This window comes from Schistocerca gregaria, chromosome 1 (genome assembly GCF_023897955.1).
Source record: "Schistocerca gregaria isolate iqSchGreg1 chromosome 1, iqSchGreg1.2, whole genome shotgun sequence".
NCBI classification, from domain to species: Eukaryota; Metazoa; Arthropoda; class Insecta; order Orthoptera; family Acrididae; genus Schistocerca; species Schistocerca gregaria.
In genome coordinates, this window is record NC_064920.1 from 730,198,972 (window position 1) to 730,216,724 (window position 17,753).

At 40.0% G+C, this 17,753-nt stretch overlaps 1 protein-coding gene across 1 annotated transcript in view; it reads left to right on the forward strand.

Moving 5' to 3' along the window:
- LOC126267044 (protein SDA1 homolog) overlaps positions 1–17,753 on the forward strand; it is a 173,678-nt gene that overhangs the window by 8,232 nt on the left and 147,693 nt on the right. The window contains exon 2 of the mRNA XM_049971869.1: positions 12,144–12,241. Within this exon, the coding sequence (XP_049827826.1) occupies positions 12,152–12,241 (90 nt within the window). The 5' untranslated portion in view covers positions 12,144–12,151. The remainder of the gene's footprint in view (positions 1–12,143; positions 12,242–17,753) is intronic.

Below are 17,753 nucleotides of genomic sequence, written 5' to 3' on the forward strand. Positions count from 1 at the left end.
CAAGTTCTGGTATGGTTCCTTAAAACAGTCATGACTGCTTCTTTCCCTTCCTATAGAAAGAAATTCAAGCAAAGCTCCGCCTTTAATAATCTTAGTTGTGTTGCTGTGGGTAGACGTAAAACACCAGTCGTCCTTCCTTCTTTCTTGTTGTTGTTGGTTATTGGATGAACACATCCATGCAAGTCTTTCTTGTGACTAACTGTTTCTGAGAAACTACCAGTTCAGCAAGTTGTGATCGGATTGTGCCATGTTATGTGTTTATGTCATGGACAACCAGCCAAGGTCATGGATCAGCCCTGTAGTGCAGTCTGGAGGCAAGTGGATTTAAAGGGGGGGGGGGGCAGTTTTCGACATGACACAATGCCGGTTGGTTGATTCGGGGGAGGGGACCACACAGCGAGGCCATCGATCCCATAGAATTAGGGAAGGAAATTGGCCGTGTCCTTTCACAGGAACCATCATGGCATTTACCTGAAGCGATTTAGGGATATCCTGGAAAACCTAAATCAGGATGGCCGGGCGCGAATTTGAACCTTTGTCTTCCCAAATGCAAGTGCAGTGTGCTAACCACTCTGCCATGTTGCTTGGTCAACAGAATGAACCATTTCCTCGTGGGTGATATAGGAGAATGATATGGCATTTCAACTCTTATTTCTTTCTGTACTTGCTGACCCTGACAATTACCCCTGAAGCCCCCAATAATTTTGTCTTGTCTTTGACTGTCAACCATTTTCCTAGCCCAGTACCCTGCTACAAGTGGCTCCCAAATAGGCCACGTCCCATGGATTGGGAACCTCTGTCATATGGCTTCATGTTCTGGTAGAACATATCATTGAGGAATTAAGTGTTCATTGCACAGAAGCATGTAATAAGGATATATGTGGTGTACATTACAGACCTTTTTTTTGACAGCCTTTTAAACAGCTGTGCATAATGACAACAGGATCATAGTACATGTACGCACTCATGTAGTTTGTTTTCAACAATGAATTTCAGTTTGAAAGTAATTTTAACATTCATAAATATAATCTTAGAAGGAGAAGTGACACACACTACGTAGCACTCAGCCTTACTATAAAACAGTATGGAGTGAGGTATGCAGCCATAAAAATATTTTGAGTCACTCTCAAGAGATGTAAAAAATTTAATGATTAAGAAAAGTAGCTTTTAACACAAAATGAAATCAAACCTGCCCCCCCCCCTCTCTCTCTCTCTCTCTCTCTCTCTCTCTCTCTCTTTGTGTGTGTGTGTGTGTGTGTGTGTGTGTGTGTGTGTGTCGCCTAATACAAGGGTCAGTCAAAAAGTAATGCCTCCTATTTTTTTTTCTACGTTTAATTGTCAGGAAATTTAAATGCAATTACATAGGTTGAAAACCACAACATTGAGGATCATTTTGTCATTTTTCAATGTAATCTCCGCCCATCTCTACAGTTTTGGTCCATCTTTGAACAAGGGCATGTATCCCAGCACGGTAAAAATCACAGCTCTGCTTCCTAAGCCATTGACGCACGGTTGTTTTGACGGCCTCCTCATCTTCAAAATGAATCCCACGATGAGCTTCTTTTAGTGGCCCGAACAGATGGAAGTCTGATGGTGCCAGGTCAGGGCTGTATGGGGGATGAGGCAAAACTTCCCATCCAATTTTGACAATCTCGTCAGAGGTGTGACGACTGGTGTGTGGTCTTGCATTGTCATGCAAAAGAAGAACATCTGACATTGATTTTGTTGGGCGAACTCGCTGAAGACGTGCTTTAAGTTTTTTGAGGGTTGTGACATATTGAACAGAATTTATTGTGCATCCCTGCTCCAAAAAATCAACCAGAATCACACCCTCTGTATCCCAGAAAACTGTTGCCATAACTTTCCCTGCCGATCGCACAGTTTTGAATTTTTTCTTCCTCGGCGAGCTTGTGTGACGCCACTCTATTGACTGCCTCTTTGATTCGGGTTCAAAAAAATGCACCCATGTTTCGTCCCCGGTCACAATTTTTTTCAGAAACTCATCTCCCTCCAAACGGAAGCGCTGCAAGTGTTGGGAGGCTATTGTTTTCCTTGCCTCTTTATTCTGATCGGTTAACATTCTTGGAACCCACCGTGCACAAACTTTTGAGTACCCCAATTGTTTAATAATCGTGATCACACTGCCTTTACTAAGAGAAATAATGCGACACACTTCATCTGCAGTCACCCGACGGTCACCACGAATGATGTCATCAACTTGCTGAATGTTGTGTGGAGTCACTGCACTCACTGGCCTGCCGCTCCGCTTTTCGTCAGTCAACGGTGTTTGCCCTTCAGCTTCCTTACAACGACAAACCCATCGTCTAACAGTGCTGACATCCACTGTCACAACACCATACACCTTCTTCAGTCTTTCATGAATGCGTATGGGCGTTTCACCTTCTGCATTCAAGAATTCAATCACACAACGCTGTCTCAAACGAACATCGATGTCGGCCATCTTACAAACTTCTGCTGTGCTGCCACCTGTTGACACAGAAAGTTACTACTGCAGTGGATTGCAGAAGAAGGTTTGAGGAATGGCGCCAAATTCAAATTTTTCACTTAACTTAATTTTTTTAAGTAGAAAAAAAATGGGAGGCATTACTTTTTGACCGACCCTCGTATAATTGTAAAACTGGCTTATTGCTCCATATAGTTGCAAGAAGTCACTATTATGATCTATGGAACATGCAAATAACAAAATAACATGCTTGTTCTTTTCTAAAATCTTGTACATCTTACTTTTCATCTTCTAACTACTTGGAATCCAGCCAAGAATTTCCTTAGTCAGTCTATAATTGATTCACTTGATTATGAACCCTGAATTTCCTTAGTTAGTCTATAATTGATTCACTTGATTATGAACCCTGCCTATCTCCATTTCACCTTGAGTGTTCAACTCAAGTCCCTTCCTGACCCACTGGTTTGGTCCCCTGCCCCTCCTAGTAATTCCAACGTACGTTTCTAGATTGTTCACTGAGCAACCCTCAGTATTTCAATGGGTTTCCCTGTAAAGGCCTGTGTCTCACTACCATACTGATAATATGTGTTGGTTGTAAACGTTCTGTTGCAGAAATAGTGGGAAATTCATTTTGAAAACTCCGTATAGTTTAACAGAAGCACTCAGGGTCATTTTTAATCTTCTGTTTATTTCTTTTTCAGTTCATTAAATTATCTTCCTATGCCATAAATACAAAAAAGAGTCAACTAGTTCAGTTGCTTCATAGATAATATACATTTTTCTGTATCTTCATTGTGCAGCCCTTTAGTCATATCATAGGTCTAATTGATTTTCACAGCTACATTCATATTTCCATAGGTGAATAATGTGTAGAGTGTGTAGTCCACTTTTGGTGGATTTTTTGTGCTGAGTAAGATTCCAAATTAATAACACTGTAGACTTTAATTTCGAAGGTGCAGGCTTAAATTCTACATATGTTGTCCAAATTTGTGTTCTCTGTGATTTGCCTGAATCACTTAGCCAAAGTTTAAGAGAACTGCATTGAAAATGTCATGGCCCATTTCGTTCCTAATCCTTGTCCAATCTGAACTTGTGCTCTGTCTCTAATGGGATTAATTAGGTTTGATTTTATTTATTCATACATCTGGGGATCATCTCACAGTGATATATGATTTTTCATGACAATACAGTGACAATAATATAGTTCAGAATGTACGAGAATGTATCCGTATGTTTTAATGAATATTGGCCAGGTGGTTGGATGTGGTATTATTGAGGGAAACAATGTATCCGTATGTTTTTGTGAGTATTGGTCAGGTGGTCGGCTGTGGTATTATTGAGGGAAACAATGTAACATTTTCCCGAACAAATCCAGGAAATCCACAGGAAACATAAATAAGCATGGCCAGTCAGAGCAAACTCCAGCCTCCTGAATATGGGATCACTGTCTTAACTACCTTACTGCTCGCCATATACAAAAGAAGGTTGTTTCTCTATTGAATAGTGACTGTGATGAAAAATGGATATATTTTGAAAATCATAAGCATAGTAAATCATGGGTGAATCCACTGCAAGATCAAATCGCTTTGGAAAGAAGACAGTGCTCTGTGTTTGGTGGGATCAGAAGGGTGTTATCTGTTATGAGCTGCTAAAACCTCGTGAAACCGTTAACACTGATCGCTACCAACAGCAAGTGATCGATTTAAATTGAGCAGTACGTGAAAAATGTGGTACAAGGCAATACCAAGATTTGGCTTCATCTGATTATTATCTGTTTGCATCGCAGGGACACACTCTCACTGAACAATGCCTCAGTTCGTATGAAAATGTACAAAAATGGCTCGCTGACTGGTTTGCTTCAAAAGAAAAACTTTTTTTTTTACGTGGCATTCATAGCCTGCTGAAGAGGTGGGAGAGGATTATAAATAGCAATGGAGATTATTTTGAATAAAATATTGTTTATCAGTTTCAAACAACAGACATGTAATTACTGCAACCAAATTCTAGTTTCATACTTCTGCACTGGTATACTGGTTTCCACTATAGATTATCCATCAGATCTTTGTCATTCCTAACACGTACCATTGGTTTTCATGTCTTGAAAGGGCAGTACTTAGTGCTTCTCAAATTCCACAGGACTGAACTTGGGGTGAAAACTTTTTAAGTTGATTCAAGAAATCAGTGATAAATCACATACACTTTTCATAAATATCAATAGACCATGTACAATAATTTCTCATAAGACTGAGTGAGATACAATGCTGGTAATTGAAATTGCCACCCCAGGTAGGATAGCAAATACTGAAATTTTGCTTATTTGTGTATGAATTGCAGTAGGAGGAATACACAATTAAATTTCTAGTTGATTTGGGGATTTTCAGGATGAAAAATGTGGCATACTGAGCTATCACCTCTGGCAGCTACAACTGTTCTTCCTGGCTGGGATTCAGTCAAAATGAGCTCAGATGACAGACATGGGCACGTCATTTCCTGCCTCTCCAACTCTGTACCAGAGTTCATCAATCGCAGTGGAGCATCTCCAACAAGATTGGGTGTATAGTGTGGAAATATGATGTGAAATGTGTTTTCCAACCTTAATTTAAGATGAGGGTCCATTTAGTTTCTGTTAAGGATGATCTTTGTTTGTGAAAGGCTGTTGTCTCTCGTATTCCTTGTAGTTGTGGCATGTCATGCATTGTTCACACTATCAGGATCATGGAGGACCAGTACACCAACTTCTGTGATGTCAAAGATAGGGCACAGCTACTGGCATTAAAACATTGGAAATTTAGCAGCAGCTGCATCCAAGTTACCAGCTATTTGGCCCTGAGATGTATGTGGTGTGTACCCTACAGATCCCTATTATGATGAAAATAATTTGGAAATTTTTGTTCTCTTCCGAGCCTCCACCTGTGGATCTCATGCTCATCTGGATGTGCTGTCACTTCTATGTCCAGTATTGTCATTAAGTATACTATTGTCGGTGTACCTCTCTCTCTCTGCGGCTACACTAGGGGAAACCACAACAATGTTTTCTGTGCTGACAGTCCGTGGTGCACCAGACATTCTGTCCATGTTAATATTTGTCTTGCTGCAAACTGGCTGATTTCCTGTTGTGATTGGCAAAATCGCAGCTAGTGTTTCAATGGCATCATTTGTAAACTGACAACGTAATAACTAAAAAACTTGTTGTTTGATCCAACTTTGATTGCCTTTATTGTCTCCTTGGTGTATAGATGATAGAAGATAAATCTTCACGAATTCTAGCTACTTGTCCTCGCAGAACACCTTTTAAAGACGTAAACAACTGTGAACTTAAAATCTTGAGAACAGCACCATGATGCAGTGTGTCAGTCAGCAATACATTATGTTGGATGTTGTCAGATTTTATGTATCTAGTTTAGGGCTGACAATCAGTTTGTAGTAGATAATGTCCATAAACACTTAAAGAAATGTCACTTGTCAGGAATGAAATTTTCCTTCTTGATTGCAGATATCTGCTTCATAATGAAATATTCATTGGTTGGAAATCTGAGAATGATAGCATTGTTTTTCTTGTTATAATTACTGGTACAGCCAAGAATACAACATTTGTTTACCGTTGTTGTTGTTGTTGTTGTGGTCTTCAGTCCTGAACTGGTTTGATGCAGCTCTCCATGCTACTCTATCTTGTGCAAGCTTCATCATCTCCCAGTACCTACTGCAACCTACATCCTTCTGAATCTGCTTAGTACATTCATCTCTTGGTCTCCCTCTACGATTTTTACCCTCCACACTGCCCTCCAATACTAAATTGGTGATCCCTTGATGCCTCAGAACATGTCCTACCAACCGATCCCTTCTTCTAGTCAAGTTGTGCCACAAACTTCTCTTCTCCCCAATCCTATTCAATACTTCCTCATTAGTTATGTGATCTACCCATCTAATCTTCAGCATTCTTTTGTAGCACCACATTTCAAAAGCTTCTATTCTCTTCTTGTCCAAACTATTTAGCGTCCATATTTCACTTCCATACATGGCTACACTCCATACAAATACTTTCAGAAATGACTTCCTGACACTTAAATCTATACTCGATGTTAACAATTTTCTCTTCTTCAGAAACGTTTTCCTTGCCACTGCCAGTCTACATTTTATATCATCTCTACTTCGACCATCATCAGTTATTTTGCTCCCCAAATAGCAAAACTCCTTTACTACTTTAATTGTCTCATTTCCTAATCTAATTCCCTCAGCATCACCCGACTTAATTTGACTACATTCCATTATCCTCGTTTTGCTTTTGTTGATGTTCATCTTATACCCTCCTTTCAAGACACTATCCATTCCATTCAACTGCTCTTCCAAGTCCTTTGCTGTCTCTGGCAGAATTACAATGTCATCGGCGAACCTCAAAGTTTTTATTTCTTCTCCACGGAATTTAATACCTACTCCGAATTTTTCTTTTGTTTCCTTCACTGCTTGCTCAATATACAGATTGAATAACATTGGGGAGAGGCTACAACCCTGTTTCTCTCCCTTCCTAACCACTGCTTCCCTTTCATGCCCCATGACTCTTATAACTGCCATCTGGTTTCTGTACAAATTATAATAGCCTTTTGCTCCCTGTTTTTTACCCCTGCCACCTTCAGAATTTGAAGGAGAGTATTCCAGTCAACATTGTCAAAAGCTTTCTCTAAGTCTACAAATGCTAGAAAGTAGGTTTGCCTTTCATTAATCTTTCTTCTAAAATAAGTCGTAGGGTCAGTATTGCCTCACATGTTCCAACATTTCTACGGAATCCAAACTTATCTTCCCCGAGGTTGGCTTCTACCAGTTTTTCCATTAGTCTGTAAAGAATTCGCGTTAGTATTTTGCAGCCGTGACTTATTAAACTGATAGTTCGGTAATTTTCACATCTGTCAACACCTGCTTTCTTTGGGATTGGAATTATTATATTCTTCTTGAAGTCTGAGGGTATTTCGCCAGTCTCATACATCTTGCTCACCAGGTGGTAGAGTTTCATCAGGACTGGCTTTCCAAGGGCTCTCATTAGTTCAAATGGAATGTTGTCTACTCCCGGGGCCTTGTTTCAACTCAGGTCTCCTAGTGCTCTGTCAAACTCTTCACTTAGTATTATATCTCCCATTTCATCTTCTTCTGCATTCTCTTCCATTTCCATAATATTGTCCTCAAGTACATCGCCTTTGTATAGACCCTCTATATACTCCTTCCACCTTTCTTCTTTCCCTTCTTTGCTTAGAACTGGGTTTCCATCTGAGCTCTTGATGTTCATGCAAGTGGTTCTCTTCTCTCCAAAGGTCTCTTTAGGCAGTATCTATCTTACCCCTCATGAGATAAGCCTCTACATCCTTACATTTGTCCTCTAGCCATACCTGCTTAGCCATTTTGCACTTCCTGTCGATCTCATTTTAGACACATTTGTATTCCTTTTTGCCTGCTTCATTTACTGCATTTTTATATTTTCTCCTTTCATCAATTAAATTCAGTATTTCTTTTGTCACCCAAGGATTTCTACTAGCCCTCGTCTTTTTACCTACTTGATCCTCTGCTGCCTTCACTATTCAATTCCTCGAAGCTACCCATTCTTCTTCTACTGTATTTCTTTCCCCCATTCCTCTCAATTGTTGCCTTATGCTCTCCCCGAAACTCTACTATCTCTGGTTCTTTCAGTTTATCCAGTTCCCATCTCCTTAAATTCGCACCTTTTTGCAGTTTCTTCAGTTTTAATCTACAGTTCATAACCAATAGATTGAGGTCAGAGTGCACATCTGCCCCTGGAAATGTCTTACAATTTAGAACCTGGTTCCTAAATCTCTGTCTTACTATTATATAATCTATCTGAAACCTTTTAGTATCTCCAGGGTTCTTCCATGTATACAACCTTCTTTCATGATTCTTGAACCAAGTGTTAGCGATGACTAAGTTATGCTCTCTGCTAAATTCTACCAGGCGGCTTCCTCTTTCATTTCGTAGCCCCAACCCATATTCACCTACTACGTTTCTCTCTCTTCCTTTTCCTACTGTCGAATTCCAGTAACCCCTGACTATTAAATTTTCATCTCCCTTCACTACCTGAATAATTTCTTTTATCCCATCATACATTTCATCAATGTCTTCATCATCTGCAGAGCTAGTTGGCATATAAACTTTTGCTACTGTAGTAGGCGTGGGCTTCGTATCTATCTTGGCCACTATAATACGTTTACTATGCTGTTTGTAGTAGTTTACCCACACTCCTATTTTTTTTAAATTAATTATAAACCTATTCCTGCATTACCCCTATTTTATTTTGTGTTTATAACCCTGTATTAACCTGACTAGAAGTCTTATTCCTCCTTCCACCGAACTTCACTAATTCCAACTATATCTAACTTTAACTTATTCATTTCCCTTTTTAAATTTTCTAACCTACCTGCTCGATTAAGGGATCTGACATTCCACACTCCAATCCGTAGAACGCCTGTTTTCTTTCTCCTGATAACGGCATCCTCTTGAGTTGTACCCACCCGGAGATCCGAATGGGGGACTATTTTACCTCCGGAATATTTTACCCAAGAGGACGCCATCATCATTTAACCACACAGTAAAGCTGCATGCCCTCGGGAAAAATTATGGCTGTAGTTTCCCCATGCTTTCAGCCGTTCACAGTACCAGCACAGCAAGGCTGTTTTGGTTAGTGTTACAGGGCCAGATCAGTCAATCATCCAGACTGTTGCCCTTGCAACTACTGAAAAGGCTGTTGCCCCTCTTCAGGAACCACACGTTTGTCTGGCCTCTCAACAGATACCCCTCCGTTGTGGTTGCACCACAGGTACGGCTAATTGTATCGCTGGGGCACGCAAGCCTCCCCACCAACGGCAAGGTCCATGGTTCATGTACTTAATACTCCACTGCTGGAGATAGTATGTGTGTGACTCAAAGGCAACTATGAAGGACAAGAGAACAAAAGAGTTTACATCTACATAAATACTCTGCAAATCACACTTAAGAACCTGGCAGATGGTTCATCAAACCACCTTACCAATAATTCTCTATTATTCCAATCTTGAACAGTGTGCGGAAAAATCAAACGCCTATATCTTTCCTTGCAAGCTCTGATTTCCCATATTTCATTATAATGATTGTTTCTCCCTATGGAGGTTTGTGTCAACAAAATATATTTGCATTCGGAGGAGAAAGTTGGTGATTGAAATTTCGTGAGAAGATTCCTTAGCAGCGAAAAATGCCTTTGTTTTAATTATGTCCACCCCAATTCTGCATCGTGTCAGTAACACATACACTCTCTCTTTCTCTCTCTCTCTCTCTCTCTCTCTCTCTCTCTCTCTCTCCTGTTTCATGATAGTACAAAATGTGCTGCTCTTAAAATGAAATTTTCACTCTGCAGTTGAATGTGTGCTGATATGAAACTTCCTGGCAGATTAAAACTGTGTGCCGGACCGAGATTTGAACTCGGGACCTTTGCCTTTCGCGGCCAAGTGCTCTACCTTCTGAGCTACTCAAGAATGACTCAAAACGCATCCTCACAGCTTCACTTCTGTCAGTACCTCTTCCCCTACCTTCCAAACTTCACAGAAACTTCTGTGAAGTTTGGAAGGTAAGAGATGAGGTGCTGCCGGAATTGAAACAGAGCACTTGCCCGCGAACGGCTAAGGTACCGAGATCAAGCCTCAGTCCGGAATACAGTTATATTGTGCCAGGAAGTTTTGTGCTGCTCTTCTTTGAACTTTCTCAGTGTACTCCATTAATCTTATGTGATAAGGATCCCAGACTGCACAGCAGTACTCCAAAAGAGGATGTACAAGTGTAGTGTAGGCAGTCTCTATATTAGATCTATTACCTTTGGTTCACCTTCCCCACAACATTTTCTGTGTTTTCTTTCCAATTTAAGTTGTTTGTAATTGTAATTATTAGCTATGTAGTTGAATTTATGGCATTTAGATTTGACTGATTTATCGTGCAGCCAAATTTTAATGTATTTCTTTTAGTCCTCATGTTGATGACTTCACACATTTCATTATTGAGGCTCAATTGCCAATTTTTGCACCATATGGATATCTTTTTCTAAATCATTTTACAATTTGTTTTGATCTTCTGATGACTGTACTAGACAATAAATGACAGCATCATCTGTAAACAGCATAAGACAGCTGCTCAGATTGTCTCCTAAATTGTTTATATAGATAAAAGAACAGCAAAATGCTTTAAAGCACTTTCATATACCTCCACATACCTGTCATCCATGAGGTGCATAGCAATTAAGTGACGTCACTCTCTACTTCTGAAACAACTTTAAGGCTTTTTCTCTAGTGGCATTACGTGGAGCTGTGCTGACATATTTTAATGGTTAAGGTTGTTGCTTGTGGTAAGCAGCAAATCCATATATAAATCCTTCTGTGGTACAAATTTTCGTAAACGTAATATTGTAGATTGAGTATTTCTGGATGGATTTCACTGATGTCAATGTATCTGACTGATTTCTTCATCAGTGGTTTCATTTCAGGTTATTTATTTAAATTTGTATGTATGCCAATGACGAAGAAAGCCAAAATCCACATCTGAATTGGTTCAGCCAATGGTGCCTTGTCAGATACCCAGTGGAAGGATCAATGATTGTGATTTTCAGAAGTGATAGGAGGAAACATTGTACACAGTGAAAATTTCAGTCAGAGAGGATTCTCAGACAGCTTATGGTTAAGGCAGAACTTCACTATAAATAGACCCTGACATGGTTCAGCATGAATCTATATTTATTATATATTCGTGATGTAAATAAAATAGAAAAAAACTTCCACATGGGAAAAATATATTAAAAACACATATTCCAAGACTTACCAAGCGGGAAAGTGCCAGTAGACAGGCACAATAAAATAACACACAAACAAACACACACACACACACACACAAAATTTCGAGCTTTCGCAACCGGCGGCTGCATCGTCAGGAAAGAGGGAAGGAAAAGGAAAGATGAAAGGATGTGGGTTTTAAGGGAGAGGGTAAGGAGTCATTCCAATCCCGGGAGCGGAAAGACTTACCTTAGGGGGAAAAAAAGGATAGGTATATACTCACGCACGCGTGCGTGCGCGCGCGCGCGCCCACACACACACACACACACACACACACACACACACACACACACACACACACATCCATCCATACACAGACACAAGCAGACATATTTAAAGGCTGCTTGTGTCTGTGTATGATGGCTGGATATATATATATGTATGTGTGTGTGTGTGTGTGTGCGCGCGCGTACATACCTATCCTTTTTTCCCCTTAAGGTAAGTCTTTCTGCTCCCGGGATTGGAATGACTCCTTACCCTCTCCCTTAAAACCCACATCCTTTCATCTTTCCTTTTCCTTCCCTCTTTCCTGACGAAGCAGCCGCCGGTTGCGAAAGCTCGAAATTTTGTGTTTGTGTGTTATTTTACTGTGCCTGTCTACCGGCGCTTTCTCGCTTGGTAACTCTTGGAATCTTTGTTTTTAATATATTTATCATATATTCATTACATTGTAGACCCTGACCAAATTTTACTGATATTGCTTCATGTCACTGTTTTAAACGTCTTAGAATCCTTCATTTCATTTTAAGTAATGCAATTGAATTGAATTTGCTTTTGCTAATGTAATTTCAAGTATTTGTGACTGATTAATTTGTTGCTCTCTGTTAATACAGCTCACACCATGCTCAAACGCCGTAATAACCAGCTGCCTGATAATTTACCGCAGCTCCAGAATTTAATTAAAAAGGATCCAGAATCCTACAAAGATGAGGTAAGGTCGTAGTGGTGTTATCTTCAAGCATGTCTGTAGCAACATTATGTATACTTTGTGAAGCATTGATAGTCAAGAGTCAGTTTTTTTGACAGCTTAAAGAGGAATTAGAAAACTGAAGAAATGTATGAAAGTAGTATAAATTGGGTATGAATGACCAAGTAATGTGAAGCAGTGCTGAGTAGACTGGATTTTCATTCGGGAGGAGCAGAGTTCAAATCCTCGACTGACCAGCTTGATTTATCTTTTCCATGGTTTCCCCAAATGGTTTGAGGCAAAGGGTTCCTCTGAAAAGAATTGGCTGATTTTCATCTCTGTCCCTTCTCTAGCCAAGTTTGTTGTTTGGCTTTCATTGTTGACAACATTTTCACGCATCGTGTCACTCTCCTGTATTTAATGTGTATTATCTACACATTTTTACCAGGTGTTGAATTTCACTATATACTCTTACTCTCTCAGTTTCTGTTTTCGTCCTCTCCCTATCCCTCTTTCTAGTTACTAATTGCATTAGCCATTACATTCTTCATTTTTCTTCATAACTTCTCTTCATCTTTAATTGACATTTGCTTATTGATTTGTGTGAATGTGTGTGTATGTTATCCACTTTGGAAGAAGGCCTTTTGACTGAAAGCTCAAATGTATAGCATTCGTTTTGTTGTACCTGTCTGCGACTCAACATCTGGTTGAGTAGCAGTTTACCGTTTTCACAATACTGACATTGTAAGATAACTCATCTTTCATTGATATGCAACAGATATGTGAACGCAATTCATATTTGCATTTTATTTTCATTAATTAAGTGTTCTTCTTCTTAAAAATGTTTGTACCATTTTGTTTTGCTTTAGAAAATTATGTGTTGTTGTTGTGGTCTTCAGCCCTGAGACTGGTTTGATGCAGCTCTCCATGCTACTCTATCCTGTGCAAGCCTCTTCTTCTCCCAGTACCTGCTGCAGCCTACATTCTTCTGAATCTGCTTAGTGTATTCATCTCTTGGTCTCCCTCTATGATTTTTACCCTCCATGCTGCCCTTCAGTACTAAACTGGTGATCCCTTGATGCCTCAGAACATGTCCTACCAACCGATCTCTTCTTCTAGTTAAGTTGTGCCACAAACTCCTCTTCTCCCGAATTCTATTTAATACCTCCTCATTAGTTATGTGATCTACCCATCTAATCTTCAGCATTCTTCTGCAGCACCACATTTCAAAAGCTTCTATTCTCTTCTTGTCCAAACTATTTATCGACCATGTTTCACTTCCATACAAATACTTTCAGAGATGACTTCCTGACACTTAAATCTATACTCCATGTTAACAAATTTGTCTTCTTCAGAAATGCTTTCCTTGCCATTGCTCCAGTCTACATTTTATATCCTCTCTACTTTGACCTTTATCAGTTATTTTGCTCCCCAAATAGCAAAACTCCTTTACTACTTTAAGGGTCTCATTTCCTAACCTAATTCCCTGAGCATCACCTACCTAAATTCGACTACATTCCATTATCCTCGATTTGCTTTTGTAGAAGTTCATCTTAGATCCTCCTTTCAAGACACTGTCTACTCCGTTCAACTGCTCTTCCAAGACCTTTGCTGTCTCTGACAGAATTACAATGTCATCGGCAAACCTCAAAGTTTTTACTTCTTCTCCATGGATTTTAAAACCTACTCTAAATTTTTCTTTTGTTTTCTTTACTGCTTGCTCAATATACAGATTGAATAACATCGGGGATAGGCTACAACGCTGTCTCACTCCCTTCCCAACCACTGCTTCCCTTTCATGTCCCTTGACTCTTATAACTGCCATCTGGTTTCTGTACAAATTGTATATAGCCTTTCGCTCCCTGTATTTTATCCCTGACACCTTTAGAATTTGAAAGAGAGTATTCCAGTCAACATTGTCAAAAGCTTTCTCAAAGTCTACAAATGATAGAAACGTACGTTTGCCTTTCATTAATCTTTCTTCTAAGATACGTCATAAAGTCAGTATTGCCTCACGTGTTCCAGTATTTCTATGGAATCCAAACTGATCTTTCCCGAGTTCGGCTTCTACTACTTTTTCCACTCGTCTGTAAAGAATTCGTGTTAGTATTTTGCAGCTGTGGCTTATTAAACTGATAGTTCAGTAATTTTCACATCTGTCAACACCTGCTTTCTTTGGTATTGGAATTATTATATTCTTCTTGAAGTCTGATGGTATTTTGCCTGTCTCATACATCTTGCTCACCAGGTGGTAAAGTTTTGTCATGACTGGCTCTCCCAAGGCCGTCAGTAGTTCCAATGGAGTATTGTCTACTCCGGGGGCCTTGTTTCGACTCAGGTCTTTCAGTGCTCTGTCAAACTCTTCACGCAGTATCGTATCTCGCATTTCATCTTCATCTACATCCTCTTCCCTTTCAATAATATTGTCCTCAAGTACATCGCCCTTGTATAGACCGTCTATATACTTCTTCCACCTTTCTGAATTCCCTTCTTTGCTTAGAACTGGGTTTCCATCTGAGCTCGTGATGTTCATACAACTGGTTCTCTTATCTCCGAAGGTCTCTTTAATTTTCCTGTAGGCAGTATCTATCTTACCCCTCATGAGATAAGCCTCTACATCCTTACATTTGTCCTCTAGCCATGCCTGCTTAGCCATTTTGCACTTCCTGTCGATCTCATTTTTGAGATGTTTGTATTCCTTTTTGCCTGCTTCATTTACTGCATTTTTATATTTTCTCCTTTCATCAATTAAATTCAATATTTCTTCTGTTACCCAAGGATTTCTACTAGCCTCGTATTTTTACCTACTTGATCCTCTGCTGCCTTCACTATTTCATTCCTCAAAGCTACCCATTCTTGTTCTTCTGCATTTCTTTCTCCCATTACTGTCAATTGTTCCCTTATGCTCTCCCTGAAACCCTGTACAACCTCTGGTTCTTTCAGTTTATCCAGGTTCCATCTCCTTAAATTCGCACCTTTTTGCAGTTTCTTCAGTTTTAATCTACAGTTCATAACCAATAGATTGTGGTCAGAGTCCACATCTGCCCCTGAAAAATGTCCTACAATTTAAAACCTGGTTCCTAAATCTCTGTCTTACCATTATATAATCTACCTGAAACCTTTTAGTACCTCCAGGGTTCTTCCATGTATACAACCATCTTTCATGATTCTTGAACCAAGTGTTAGCTATGGCACGGGAGATAAGGCACGGGAGATTTGTTTTTGTACAAGGATGGGAGGATAATTACGGTCAGTGAAGACTTCAGAGAGACCCTTGGTATATTTAGAGAGGGACTACTCGTCACTGCAGATGTGATGACCATGGGTGACTAAGCAGTACGGAAGGGACTTCTTGGTATGAAACGGGTGGCAGCTGTCAAAGTGGAAGTATTGATGGTGGTTAGTAGGTTTGACATGGACGGAGGTACTGATGTAGTTATCTCTGAGGTGGAGGTCAACATCTAGGAAGCTAGCTTGTTGGGTTGAGTAGGACCAGGCGAAGCAAATGGTGGAGAAGTTGTTAAGATTCTGGAGGAATGTGAATAAGGTGTCCTCACCTTCTATCCAGATAGCAAAGATGTCATCAATGAATCTGAACGAGGTAAGGGGTTTAGGATTCAGGGATTTTTACGAATGATTCCTTTAGATGGCCCATGAACAGGTGAGCATGGGATGGTGCCATGCAGGTGCCCTTATACATACTGCAGATTTGTTTGTAGGTAATGCCTCCCCCAATGAACCATGGACCTTGCCGTTGGTGGGGAGGCTTGCGTGCCTCAGCGATACAGATGGCCGTACCGTAGGTGCAACCACAACGGAGGGGTATCTGTTGAGAGGCCAGACAAACATGTGGTTCCTGAAGAGGGGCAGCAGCCTTTTCAGTAGTTGCAGGTGCAACAGTCTGGATGATTCACTGATCTGGCCTTGCAACATTAACCAAAACAGCCTTGCTGTGGTGCTACTGCGAATGACTGAATGCAGGGGGAAACTACAGCTGTAATTTTTCCCGAGGACATGCAGCTTTACTGTATGATTAAATGATGATGGCGTCCTCTTGGGTACAATATTCCGGAGGTAAAATAGTCCCCCATTCGGATCTCTGGGCGGGGACTACTCAGGAGGACGTCGTTATCAGAAGAAAGAAAACTGGCATTCTATGGATCGGACCGTGGAATGTCAGATCCCTTAATCAGGCAGGTAGGTTAGAAAATTTAAAAAGGGAAATGAATAGGTTAAAGTTAGATATAGTGGGAATTAGTGAAGTTCGGTGGCAGGAGGAACAAGACTTTTGGTCAGGTGATTACAGGGTTATAAATACAAAATCAAATAGGGGTAATGCAGGAGTAGGTTTAATAATGAATAAAAAAAAATAGGAGTGCGGGTAAGCTACTACAAAGAGCAAAGTGATCGCATTATTGTAGCCAAGATAGACACGAAGCCCATGCCTACTACAGTAGTACAAATTTATGTGCCAACTAGCTCTGCAGATGATGAAGAAATCGCTGAGATGTATGATGAGATAAAAGAAATTATTCAGGTAGTGAAGGGAGACGAAAATTTAATAGTCATGGGTGACTGGAATTCAGCAGTAGGAAAAGGGACAGAAGGAAAAATAGTAGGTGAATATGTATTGGGGCTAAGAAATGAAAGAGGAAGCCGTCTGGTAGAATTTTGCACAGAGCATAACTTAATCATAGCTAACACTTGGTTCAAGAATAATAAAAGAAGGTTGTATACATGGAAGAACCCTGGAGATACTAAAAGGTATCAGATAGATTATATAATGGTAAGACAGAGATTTAGGAATCAGGTTTTAAATTGTAGGACATTTCCAGGGGCAGATGTGGACTCTGACCACAATCTATTGGTTATGAACTGTAGATTAAAACTGAAGAAACTGCAAAAAGGTGGGAATTTAAGGAGATGGGACCTGGATAAACTGAAAGAACCAGATGTTGTACAGAGTTTCAGGGAGAGCATAAGGCAACATCTGACAAGAATGGGGGAAAGAAATACAGTAGAAGAAGAATGGGTAGCTTTGAGGGATGAAGTAGTGAAGGCAGCAGAGGATCAAGTAGGTAAAAATACGACGGCTAGTAGAAATCCTTGGGTGACAGAAGAAATATGGAATTTAATTGATGAAAGAAGAAAATATAAAAATGCAGTAAATGAAGCAGGCAAAAAGGAATACAAACATCTCAAAAATGAGATCGACAGGAAGTGCAAAATGGCTAAGCAGGCATGGCTAGAGGACAAATGTAAGGATGTAGAGGCTTGTCTCATGAGGGGTAAGATAGATGCTGCCTACAGGAAAATTAAAGAGATCTTTGGAGATAAGAGAACCAGTTGTATGAACATCAAGAGCTCAGATGGAAACCCAGTTCTAAGAAAAGAAGGGAAAGCAGAAAGGTGGAAGGAGTATATAGAGGGTCTATACAAGGGCGATGTACTTGAGGACAATATTATGGAAATGGAAAAGGATGTAGATGAAGATGAAATGGGAGATATGATACTGCGTGAAGAGTTTGACAGAGCA